The following is a 13,689-nucleotide window of genomic DNA, read 5'->3' on the forward strand; positions in this document are numbered from 1 at the left end:
AGAGCTTGATTACATTATCCTAAACAATGCAAACTTTAAACAGTAATACATCTAATGAACAGCTAGCAGAAACAAACTCATAAACATCCCAACAATGGTTTGGTAAAGTGGACACAATACTAGTCACATCTCTAAGAGGATTAGCAGACAGATAGAAACAATAGGTGACTCACTTAACAATAAAAATTCACACCTAGGAGGCACACAATGGGGAAAGATACCATGAGAGAAAGACACCTCAGTAAATTATATTATAGATTATAGCAGGAGATCCCAGCATCAGGTTGTTTTGAGCAGATTATGTTCAAATCTGCTCTAAATCTCTGAGACTGGGGGGGGGGGGGGGGGGGTTTCAGCAGTCAATTCTGGTTTGGGCATAGAGGCCACAAATCTGTATCTGAGTCCTCCAGTTCTCAGAGTCTGTGTGTTTCAGGGAGACAAGGACCCAAATCCGAAACAAAACCACTCCAAAGGGTCTCCCAGGCACACCCCTCCCAAAGAATAGAGCCCCCTCAAAAGCCAGGGCCCATAGTCTGTAGACAACAGGATACCCTGCAGTTCCCTCCAAAAGCCCCTGTCCTGGTTGGGTCTGTCACAGTAGCTATAACAATAGCCAAAACAAGTAAAGGGTCATATTGGTATATAGCAAAGCAATCATGGTACTGATCAAAACTTGTTAAAGAACTCTGTCTAAGGATGGTTTACCATGGAAAAGTACTGATCTGATTGACTCAGTGGAGGCATGTGAAAATGCTGGGTGAGGTACAACTTTGATCTACCAGGAGGAGATACTACAATGGCTCTTGGTTTGGTTGTCGTCTGAGGATATCAAAGTGCACTAAAAAAGAAATCATATGCTCTGGCCACAATTGGAACAGGCCCAAAGCTGGATACCACTGCACAGATTGGCGTAGTGCTATAGTGACTTGCCCTCTTCTCTCAAAGCCCATCCTTTATTAGGGCCTATGGCGCACACTTTTTCCTTGCTTCTCTCCACTACCACGTTATTCTCCATTGCTTCTCTGCTTTTCCCTATTTTAGGCCACTCAGTTTCCCCCAGGCCTGGGGAAAAGGACATTCCGCACTTTAAGTCTGGGTCTTATCAGGCTCCCATTTCTTGGTAGTGGACGCTTGGCCCACCTTGCAGGCCCTGGCAGACTCTGTGGGCCCTTTCTGCTTGGACTTCTTGCAGTTGCATTATTTTTGTGTTCCCCTCCACCTTCACTTAATTTTCACCGCCGCTTGACTACATTAGAGGAATATTGCTGTGACCAAGGGCCTCTGCCTCTTAAGCTCTTGAAGATGTACTCTCTGCTGGTAGTACCTCCAGATGATTGCCAATAGCCCTTTCTTGAAAAGTGGGAATTGGACCTGGGCAGGACATTTACAGCGGATCAACAGAATAATATAAATCGGTTTGCCTTAAAATCTTTGATCTCTACGACACTTCATGAAATCAATTTCAAAATTTTAACGCATTGATTTCATACCCTATCTCTCTTACATAAATATTTCCCGAATACTAATGAACGCTGCTGGTGTGGCCAGGAGGAGCGGGGGATGCTGCTAGATATCTTTTGGGTTTGCCCCAAACTTAATTTCTGAAAAGAGGTTCGGTGGATCATCCATATAAATTTACTTGATAAAGGAAAAGGAATTGGCAGCACTCCAGGTTGAGTCAAAATCCAGATTTATTGACTGGACATCCAAATATGACAATCGTGACAAGGTAGACGCGTTTCACACACTGACTGTGTGCTTAATCATTACAAAGAAAAATGGATATAACATCTCAATATATACACACACAATAATCCAATCATCAATTAAAAAACAGGTGATACAAATAAGGGGTAAACCATTTTCCTAATTACCGAGGACACGGATAGACCCATAAGTCTAGCCGTGTCCTCGGTAATTAGGAAAATGGTTTACCCCTTATTTGTATCACCTGTTTTTTAATTGATGATTGGATTTTTGTGTGTGTATATATTGAGATGTTATATCCATTTTTCTTTGTAATGATTAAGCACACAGTCAGTGTGTGAAACGCATCTACCTTGTCACGATTGTCATATTTAGATGTCCAGTCAATAAATCTGGATTTTGACTCAACCTGGAGTGCTGCCAATTCCTTTTCCTTTATCAAGTTTTCACGGAGGCGAGCCGGGGCATGCACCGGTGTGAGTCATCAGGCAATCACACCACCTTGAGCAGTGAGTTCTTGTCTTTTCATATAAATTTACTGATTCTTTGGTCACAGAAGACCCAGGGTTTTTCTTTCCTAATGTCCTAAATATACTCCCTAAAACTTATAAGGTGTATTTCACCTCCTTAACACTGCCAAATCATGCATCCCTCTTACCTGGAAAAATTCACAGCCACCGCCCATTGGACTCAAGAAGAGTTCAACCAGATGGGGACCTGGTACTTTCTGCACAACATAAAACGAGCGGTGTACTCAAAAACCTGGACTCTGTGGACCATATTTGTCTACTCTGAAGAGGGTAAAGCCCTCTTTGATGTAAGTTTCACTGGCTGATGGGTGCGTTTGGCACCTTCCCATCTGTCAGGCCAACACTGGCCCTTTTTCCTTCATCTCGTTTTTTTTTTTCTCATCTTTTCTCCCCCCTCTTGTCTTACATTTCCTCACTCATCCATTCCTTTCCCCTTTTATATATGAAACTCTGGCAGTTTCCTCCTTCGCCAGAGGCATACCCTCTTTTGGTTTTATCCTGCCCATCTTGGTTTTTTTATTGCATGAGGTCCGCTTCTGATTATTTAGGGCTCTCTGTTCACTTAGCCATTGCTCATATCTTTCTATAGTATGACACTACTTCTAACCATGACAGTGAATTTTTACTTTACCCAGTCTATATGTGTCATCAAATTAAATATATAGATCCTGCGAGCTGCTCTCTAGAGCTACTCTCTAGGAAATTAAGTGAATTTAAGCTTCTAGCATTGTTCACAATCCCATTCATGTGCTAACTAAATTTATACACAATAAATGCTACGCTATGTGAATGCTAAATGACTATACCATCAGAATATAACAATATCAAAATAAGATTAAAAAGTGCATATATATATATATATATATATATATATATATATATATATATATATATATATATATATTATAGTGAAGAAGTGTCCAACATATGTATAGTGAAATATTGTCCAACATAAATGTGCAATCACCATAAAACGACGAAAGAGTCCATGCGAATGATCGCTTGCAATAAAAATATGAAGTAAAAAATCAAGAAAAACACACAGTGCTTGATCCGCCGTGCAATTAATTCTCAGTGCAAAAAAACAATAGTGTGCAACCTCGATGTGCCAATTACCCCCCCCCCCCCAGGAATATTCTCACCTGGAGTAATGTGATCACCGCAATTAAAGCGGAGTTCCACCCAAAAGTGGAACTTCCGCTTTAAATAGTCCTAACCCCCTGACATGCCACATTTGGCATGTCATTTTTTTGAGGGGGGAGCGGGTACCTAGTTTTGACAGGTACCCGCTCCCACTTCCGCTCGGAGCGCCGCGGCGCCCTGAGCGGAAGTTCTCCTCTCCCCCTCCCTCCCTGCAATATTCTGGGACATGTCAGAGGTCCCAGAAGATTGCCGGCCAATCACGACGCATAGCGCAACTCGCGCATGCGCAGTGCGTACCCGGCTGTGAAGCCGCAAACTGTCACAGCCGGGTGCCCACATCAGTGATGCCGGCGCCGTAGAGCAGAGGGAGAAGACGGCGCATCGCTGGACCGTGGGACAGTTGAGTGTGCGGTTAGGCTGGAACTCCGCTTTAAGCATGATCCAAACTGGCTTTTTAGCCCACTGTTGGCTATATCCAACCTCCTTCTAGCCTCCTCTCATTACGGATTGTAGTATCCCGATATATTGATTCAAATTTAAGAAAAGCCAATAGTGCTTATTACCCTTTTTAAAAATGCATTTATTTAAAAAAAAAAAAAAAATCACAGAGTACTCACTCTTTACAGGTGCTTGCAGCGCACCAAACCAACACAAGCGTTCACAATCCAAAGATACATAGTTTTTGGGACACTCCAATGTAAACGGCAGCCTCACAAACAGACCTAGCATCCAGCTCCACGTTGGTTCCTAAGTGTCGTCACCGTCCTGGCCCCTCCCTTACGGGTATCGACACAGGGTCACGTGTCTTCGTCAGGGGGAATTTTAATTGGATTAAAATTAAAAGGAGGCTAGGTCTGTTTTTGAGGCGGTTGTTTACACTGGGTTGTCCCAAAAACTATGTATCTTTGGATTGTGAACGCTTGTGATGGTTTGGTGAGCTGCAAGCACCTGTAAAGAGTGAGTACCCTGTGATTTTATTTTTTTTTAATAAATGCAATTTTAAAAAGTGTATAAGCACTATTGGCTTATCTTATCAATATATCAGGATACTACAATTCGTAATGACAGGAGCCTAGGAGGAGGTTGCAGAAGTTGGATATAGCCAACAGTGGAATAAAAAGCGGGTTTGGATCACACTTAATCACAGTGATCACATTACCCCAGGTGAGAATATTCCTAGTGGGGGGGAGGGGAGCACATTGAGGTTGCACACTATTGTTTTTTTGCGCTGGGAAGGAATTGCATGGTGGATCAAGCACTGTGTGTTTTTCCTGATTTTTTTATTTTTTCTTTATATTTTCATTGCAAGCAATCATTTGCATGGACTCTTTCGTTGTTATATGGTGATTGCACATTTATGTTGGACAATATTTCACTATATGTTGCACAATTTTTCACTATATTTATGCACTTTTTAATATTATTTTGATATTGTTATATTCTGATTGTATAGTCATTTAGCATTCACATAGCGCAGCATTTATTGTGCATTAAGGGTTAGGCCAATATATTGGGGGCCAATATGCACTTTCCCTGATATTTGGCTATCGGCCCCCGGAACTGGTCGATATTGCCGATATTTTTGTGACGTCATTCTGCCTTCTTAGGCCGCCTCGTATGGAGTCGGGACTAGACTCGCGGGAGTGTATCACAGCCATACACCCACCCACAGCAGCAAGGTGCCAGCCACCCACCCACATCCATAGGCCCTGTACCAGCCAGCCAGTAACCTACAGGCCCTGTACCAGCCAGCCAGCCACCCACAGTCCCTGTACAAGCCAGCCACCCACAGGGCCTATACCAGCCAGCCACCCCCAGGGCCTATACCAGCCAGCCACCCACAGGTCCTATAACAGCCAGCCACCCACAGGTCCTATAACAGCCAGCCACCCACAGGGCCTGTACCAGCCGCCCACCACAGGGTGCCAGACAGCCAGCCACCCACAGACAGGGTGCCAGACAGCCAGCCACCCACAGACAGGGTGCCAGACAGCCAGCCACCCACAGACAGGGTGCCAGACAGCCAGCCACCCACAGACAGGGTGCCAGACAGCCAGCCACCCACAGACAGGGTGCCAGACAGCCAGCCACCCACAGACAGGGTGCCAGACAGCCACCCACAGGCCCTGTACCAGTCAGTCACAGGCACTGTACCAGCCAGCTGCCCACAGGCCCTATACCAGCCACCCACAGGCCCTGTGCCACCTACCACAGGGTGCCAGCCAGCCATCCACCACAGGGTGCCAGACAGCCAGCCAGCCAGCCACCCACCCACCACAGGGTGCCAGCCAGGCATCCACCACAGGGTCCCAGCCAGCCACCCACCACAGGGTGCCAGCAAGCCAGTCAGCCACCCACCACAGGGTGCCAGCAAGCCAGCCATTAAGCATTAAACAAAAATTAACATGTTCAGTATCAGATTTGTGTCAAAACTTGTCTTTCAAAACTTTAAATGTACAAAATATCGGCGCATACCGATCCGTTGTGACCAAAATATCGGTATCTGCCCTGAAAAAACCATATCGGTCTATCCCTATTGTGTATATGTGTCATCACTCTCACATTACTATTCTGTAAGGCTGTCATAATTGTCAGAAGTTCATGATTGCATTTTGTGCTAATGGGTGCATCTTATTGATTTTTGTTCTTCGGATGTCTTGGCAACTGCTTCTTTGTTAAATAAAAAATGTGTAACGAAAAAAAAAAAAAGGGATCATATGGGTACGCTGTGATCGCGAGATCATCTCTTATCCATCTCTTATAAAATTTAGCAGGTCTATGTTTGGGTGTATTTGTCCATCATGTCCAGTGAGAGGTTCCTCCATTTTGATCCGAAACCGAGCACATTCGACAGTGAGCACCTCACTACACAGCCTGCAAGCAAATTTCCATAAATGCGGTGAATTAAACACTTACCTAGTCTCTGAGAGAATTCATAGAATTTCTTTAGTTTGCCGACCAGAGGGACAACTGCTCCCCACGCCTTCTCCTGTAACTTATCATCAGTAGCATGTTGTATTGCCTGGAAACAAAAAGATTTATCATCAGCTTTGTGCAATTAACCGAAGACTTAATTTATTTACAGGAAAAGCAGCTTTATGGCTTCATGACGTACCCATGTATGTGACGTGTCTATGTAGGTTTGCAGTGATTCGCCTTTCAGCAATCGATAACTCGTAAGGGATGCACATTCATTAAGCAGCTGGACCAAAACCAAGTACAGCTCAAGGCAATCTTTCTATTTTTATAAAGAGTTAGAATCTTTATGAGTTTTTAGTGGTTCTGTCACACCCATTGGGAAGATTTCCTTTCGCTTCCTTCTGTGTGTCACAACACACAAAAACATTTTATTCAATAAAAAGGGGCCTTGGTCAGGTTTCTGTTGCGGTTTCTCTGCGGATATTTTTATTTTTTATTTTTTTAAACCAACTTTTATTCTGCTTACATTTTTCCTCTCTGTCCTGCTCTAAGCAATAAAGGCAGATCATGGCTTGTGGAAAGGGGCACTACATAGCTTTCTGAAAACATCAATACATCCTGCCTCAGTACTCTCAAAAATCCCCAAGCCTGATGCAAGCTGTGGGCTGGCTCTTGGGGGGGGGGGGGGGGGGGGGAGTATCTCTAATATTAAAATGCCTCGATGGGTGGATGTAATGCCCAGTACACACGATCTGAAAATCGGACGACTCTCCGTCCGTTTTTGTTTGGTTGCTAGGAACTCTCAATTATATTCGCAAATGGGAGAGGTTACTTAAGATACAAATTTTCTCGGACGATGATTCAAAAGCTTCCGGTATGCGTAACAACGCCGTAGCGTGTGAGGGGAAATGATGTCTACTGCTCATGCGCTGTCTACTGCTCACCATTTTTTTCGGACGAACAACATACTGATAATATGATTATCGTACGATGTGTTATAATACGATCAAAATTTTTATGCTTGCACGACCGGATAATATCGGGTGAACTGTCGTGATCGCCTCTCGTAAGCTGTGTACTAACGATCAGATTATCGTCCGATCCTTTCACAAGCGTTATTTTTCGTCTGATTTTCGGATCGTGTGTACGGGCCATAAGTCTGCATCATTGGGTGTTCCTAGGCAGACTGCTATAGAGAACACCCACCTGTGATGCTGAGTTGCCATGACTTAGGCTGGTTTCATATGTTCGATCCAGTTTAGGTCCGTCTGTCAGTTTTTCAGGCAGACCCGATCGGACCATCCATTGTTCTCTATAGAGCAGCAGATGTCAGTGTCTGCTGACAACCGCCGACATCCGATCTGATCTTCTCCGCCAAAAACAGACAGATGGAGAAACCATTGCCCATCCGTCTGCCATTACGAATAACAGTCAGATGAAAAAAGACAGGCGGTCAGTTTCCATCTGACCACCCCATACAGAACAGGTGTCCATGTCCTCTCTGCATAGCGGAGACAGATATGTCAGATGCCTCCTCAGCGGGTATCAGCAGAGAGATTGCATCCAAGCTGGTCCAAACAAACTTTCCTTCATTAAGTGCTGCAGTGTCTAAGCATTGTATATACAACATGTAGCTTCAGCTACAAACAGTACACAGCGCTGAGTTTCAGCTGCGAGACAGAGACTTCCCTTATCACACCTGAAACAATTTAGAATCAGTGTGAGCAGCACTCAGCTTTTAATATGCAGCTTTATATATTGTGAATAAATACAAAGCTTCCCCTGATAGGCTGAAGCAGAGAGGTGGGCTGATGATGTCACACTCTCCAACTCGACCAATCAGAGGAATTCAAAGAATAAAAAATTGCCCATAAATGCCTGAGCGCCATTCAGACCAACTTTTACTTTGTTCCAGGTGTGAGACAGAAGTCTCTGCCTCACAGCCAGAACACAGCACTGTGTACTGTACATAGCTGAAGCTACATGCAGTACATACAGTGCCTTAAGCCAATGCAGCACTTCGTAAAGTAAATAGTTAGGACCAGCTTGGTGCAAACAAACTATTTAAAGTGATAGGAAACATGGGGGTGGTCTACGGATAATTCATGCCGCCTTAACCTCCGCAACATCGCTAGAATACGGCCCTTTTTAACCAATGACACCACCAAGCTTTTAATTCACGCTCTGGTTATCTCTCGCCTCGACTATTGCAACTCCCTCCTCATTGGATTACCCTTACATAGATTATCCCCCCTTCAATCCATAATGAATGCTGCTGCAAGACTTATCCACCTTACCAACCGTTCAGTGTCCTCCAACCCTCTCTGCCAATCCCTTCATTGGCTTCCACTCACCCAACGAATAAAATTCAAAGTGCTAACAATAGTTTACAAAGCCATCCACAACTCTGCCCCCAGCTACATCACTAACCTGATCTCAAAATATCAACCTAGCCGCTCTCTTCGGTCCTCCCAAGACCTCCTGCTCTCTAGCTCCCTTGTCACCTCTTCCCATGCTCGCCTCCAGGATTTTTCCAGAGCTTCTCCCATTCTTTGGAACTCTCTACCCCAATCTGTCCGACTGTCCCCTAATCTATCCATCTTTAGACGATCCCTGAAAACCCTTCTCTTTAAAGAAGCCTACCTGGCTACTAACTAATAACGCTGTTTCACTTGCTCCATCAGCTCATCCCCCACAGCTATTGCCTTTTGTATCAATTGACCCTCCCTTTTAGACTGTAAGCTCTAACGAGCAGGGCCCTCTGATTCCTTTTGTTCCAAATTGTAGTGTAAATGTAATGTCTGCCCTCATTTTTGTTAAGCGCTGCGCAAACTGTTGGCGCTATATAAATCCTGTATAATAATAATAATAATAATAATAAAGCGAAGCCAATGGATAATTAAAACTATGTTCAGAAAAAAAAGTGCTTGGCTTAAACCTTACCAGTCGCCAGGTGGGACCGGTTTGTAATAGAGAGAGGATACTGCTATCAGCTGTTTGTTGTATGCACACCATGGTCCGCATTTTACAGCCCGTTTATAAAATGTGAGCCACTGAATGAAGCCTGCGGTAGGCCACAGATTTCTCTGTGCAAGCAAACAGAAAAACAGTTCACATGACCGGGCTCCCCAAACTTTTTTTCTCTGACTCCCAAAAGACTACAGAGCATAATGCACATTTGTAAACCCCCCCCCCCCCCCCCCCCACTGTGCTTTATAAATGTGCAGTGATTTTTTTTTTTTATTTTGCAGCTTTTTTAAATGAACCCCTAAGAGACTGTACTACGGTATTCATGAGTTATGGCTTCAAGACACAACAGCATTAAAATTTAATTCAACATTGAGACTGCTGACCTATGTTTCTTCCTCAAATAGCCCTCCTCTCTTGAAGTTGGTCTACAAAATGAACAGAATTTAAAACAAAAAAAAAAAAATGGATTTCTCTTCTGCTTCTAGCTTTTGGCTGACACTTACTCACCTAGTTCTAACTGTAACGCCTCCACTCTAACCTTATCTAAGCCTAACTTCCTATTTTCCCCTTAGACTAAAACCTCTGCCCTAGTCTGGTCATAATTCCATTGGTACCCTCTAAACTAGCCTAATTCATATTGAAAACGCTGCCCTAGACTAATCATAATCCACCCTAGCCTAGTCTTTACCTTATCATCTATTCTATACTGTCTAAAAAAGATAGGGACCTTGCTCTGTACTATCTGTATACACCTCCACAGTGGAAATGATTTACAAAGACTTTAGAAACTCAAGTTTACTTAAAACCATATACATAAAAATCAGCACAAGGGACACAACTTACAGCCTGTATAATGTGTGTCCCTTGTGCTGATGTTTCTTCTCTTTGGAGAAATCTTCCTGCATTCTACCATCCCAAACTTCGGTATTTAATAAAATCTCCTTAGGAGACGCTTTAAACATTTTTACAGGTTACCCATTTAGAGTTATAGAGGGGGTCTTGGGCTATAATTATTGCTCTCACTCTAATGTTCGTGGCAATACCTCACATTTGTGGTTTGAACACCGTTTACATATGTGGGCGCAACTTACGCATGTGTTCGCTTCTGCGTGTGAGCACGCAGGGACGGTGACGCTTTACATTTATTTTTTATTACTGTTTATTTTACTTTTATATTTTGACACCTTCCCTTAGCATTTTTTTTTATCACTTTTATTCCTATTACAAGGAATAGGGCATGACAGGTCCTCTTTACAGCGAGATCAGGGGTCTAAAAGTCCCCAGATCTTGCCTCTGAGCTGTAAAGCCTAAAATAAATAAAATAAACTCTCTCAGCTTCCCAGCCAAGGCAACTGCTGAGGCCAGACATGAAGTCATAACCACGTGCCCGGCCTCCGAGAGACATAGAAATGACCGAAGAGCCATCTGTTCCTCGGTCAGCTCTATGGTAAACTTCTGCCGCCAGCGGATTCCTTCTCCAGCTCGCCGATCTCATGGGCAAGCCGGTAGAAGCACTGGAGGGCGGCGGGAGGGGGGCGTCCCCTCCTGCCGCATGTAAAAACAATCAAGCTACTAGGATTGTTTTTACGGTGCAGGGCTGAAAAAGAAGATATCTGAATGATGCCTGCAGCTGCATTCAGATATCCCCACTCAAAGTTCCCAAGGTCATATGATGTCGTTTGGCGGGAAGTCGTTAAAGTGATTATAAATCTTTAAATTGTTTTTTTTTTCTCTAAACTAAAATACCAAACATGGTATACTTACCTGCTCTGTGAAATGGTTTTGCACAGAGCAGCACCCATCCTCCTTTTGTGGAGTTCCCCACCGGCGCTCCTGGCTCTTCCCCCTAAACCACTTTCCCTGGGGGCACCTGTGTGTGCTCGCTTCCGAGCCACCCAGTCTGGGTCTATTGACACAGACCAGGCAACTCCCCTCCCCTATCAATCTGCCCAACGAGGAGGGAGATAGCAGTGAGATAGCTGCTCTTGTGCAAGTTGCTGGATCTGATCAGGCTCAGGTAAGAATAAGTGAGGGGGCTGGTGGGCTCTTGCAGCACAGGTTTTTTTTTACCCTAATGCATACAATGCATTAAGGTAAAAAACCTTGAGGCTTTAGAAACAGTTTAAATATGGAACCCCTAAAAATGCAATGAAAAAGGAGTGTATGCAGTTAGAGGAAATTATTAGGTTGAATGTGGGAACACTATAGAGCATTGAAGGAAGGTTGGCATTTATAGTATCCAAGAAAACCCCACTAGGATTTATAAAGCAAACAAGTTATAAAGAGACATTGGTGTTATTACCACCACAAGAATCCAATTAATCTTTTGAATACAAATCTTGGCTTGGGAAGTGTGTGATATAAGCTGGTTGGCGGCTATGGGAAACAATAAAGCTTTCTTGGAAAAAAAAAAATAATACGATTTACGAAGAACAGTTAAAAAAAAAATTAAGAAGAAATTCACCTCTCGGATCTCCAGGCCTGCTCCTCGATACGACTGTAAATCATCCAGGATTCCTTCGGCATCTTTTAATACTACATTCACCTGATTATAAACATCCTTTTCGGATTCTGAAGGCTGAGCATCTGAGTGGAATCAAATCACAAGACAGTTAGCAAGCATTATACGACAGCAAAAGCCAACCCCACCAGGAACTGACATTTCAGTTTCACATTGTTGCCAGTTAGGGGGATCGCATGCTGGCTTCATTCATCTTTTACTTACTCCAGTGGCAAGATCTCCATAATAAAACTTGCACTTCTACCTAAGGGCTGTGGCTATTACAAAACTAAATGATGGTGTCCCTCTCTCCCAATGGGTTCTGTGTAAGGCAGAAAAACTCCAGGGAGTTCAGCTCTTTAAGGATGACACCATTGTTAAATGCCCTGGAGGCCAAAAAAACAAAACACAAAACTACTGGCAGGAAATTTGGAGCTTTTAGTAAAATATAATAAAATGATGATTCAACACTCCTGTGCCTAGCCAAAACTGAAAAATCATTTTTGCATGGAGTTGGCTTCTTAAACAAGAAAATATTGTCAGAAAACTGGCGAAGCAAGCAATTGTAACTAATTTATCAAATAAACTACCCTAATGAGGACATATTGCTAAACAGTCGCATATGCAAAGCTAGGACACATTACTAGGCTGAAACTATTTACATTAAACAGTATAGGGGGCAACAGTAACACTTGTATTCTAAACTAATATATAATACATAAGTTCAAGATGAACAGATATCTCTTAACACACGTTCATGTATTTCTAATTGGATTTCAAATTTTAAAGCCCAATTTAAACCTTCAATTTAATTCAGATAAATATATTCCATGTGCATTAAAACAAAAGGTGTTCAATACCTTTCTTTCTAAAGCAGCCACAGCCTGAGCAGAAAAGCCTGTCCCCTGCCAGCATGCTGCAAAGGACTCTTGCTCTCTGTAAGGAAGCAATGGTCTTTCTGAAGAGGTCTGTCATGTTCCCTGTTGAGTCAGAGCTAGAACTCTCCAATTAGCAAGGAGCATGAGCTTTACTGTTTGCAGGGCTCTAGTTCGGACTTTTCATGGCTGCAAGTAGGACCTCCTAGGTCTGAGACATCCCCTACTAAGTCATAGCTCATATATAGCTCTACAATAAGCAAAACCCAAACTCCTAGATCCATTAATTAACGATTGCTAGATGATTTAAACTCCTAATTCTTTTGGACTTTAAAATATGTTAACCCTGGAGACAAGTAACCACTGCCTTTCGATGGAAAGCTTCTTTTTGAGCAATACCTGGCCAACTGTTCTTGGAGAAGCATCAGAGTTAAATTTCTCTGACCAATCCCAGATCTTTTCTCTATAGAATAAGTGTCCCTTAGAAAGTCCACCTACCATTTCCCTGCTTCCCCCACAGGCATAAACATGTGAGCCTGGGTAATCCCAGAATACACGTTTATGAAAAGGCTTTTAGCAAGAATGATCTTTCAGTAGTCAGAATGGGCCTGCATATCCCTCAATCTAGTGCTTTGGATTTGATCCATCCTCCCAGCTTGTAACTGCGTTACAGGGATTTTTTTTTTCTTTGGGAATAGGGGGGGGGGGGTAAGGTACCGCCTCTCACATCTCCAATCCTTGCCTAGGCTTGCACATGTGCAGAGGGAAGACGGCTGTGGTTCCTCAGGAAGCCACAGTCAACTCCCATATTCAAGACGGCAGAATCAGGGACCTGCAGTGATAAGAACAGTCATCAGAAAGACAGTGCTGGACCTCAGGCACTGGTAAGTACAAGTCAGCAGCTACAGTATTTGTAGCTGCTGACTTAACCACTTAAAGTGATACTAAAGTCAATTTTTTTTTTCTTTAAAAACATATACTTATACCTGCTCTATGAAGTGGATTTGAACAGAGAAGCCTGGATCCTCCTCTTCTCGGGTCCCTC

The 13,689-nt window shown here is 43.4% G+C and overlaps 1 protein-coding gene across 7 annotated transcripts in view; it reads right to left on the bottom strand.

Annotated features, from left to right (window-relative positions):
- The window catches only part of CYRIB (CYFIP related Rac1 interactor B), a 292,903-nt gene that overhangs the window by 36,983 nt on the left and 242,231 nt on the right, over nucleotides 1-13,689 (bottom strand). For all 7 annotated transcript variants that reach the window (XM_082257777.1, XM_082257778.1, XM_082257779.1 and 4 more), the window contains 2 exons: nucleotides 11,734-11,855; nucleotides 6,297-6,402 (listed from right to left, as the gene is read on the bottom strand). In XM_082257777.1, coding sequence (XP_082113903.1) covers nucleotides 6,297-6,402; nucleotides 11,734-11,855 — 228 coding nt within the window. The remainder of the gene's footprint in view (nucleotides 1-6,296; nucleotides 6,403-11,733; nucleotides 11,856-13,689) is intronic.

Source organism: Pelophylax lessonae, assembly GCF_965119305.1.
Source record: "Pelophylax lessonae genome assembly, chromosome: 5".
Taxonomy (NCBI): domain Eukaryota; kingdom Metazoa; phylum Chordata; class Amphibia; order Anura; family Ranidae; genus Pelophylax; species Pelophylax lessonae.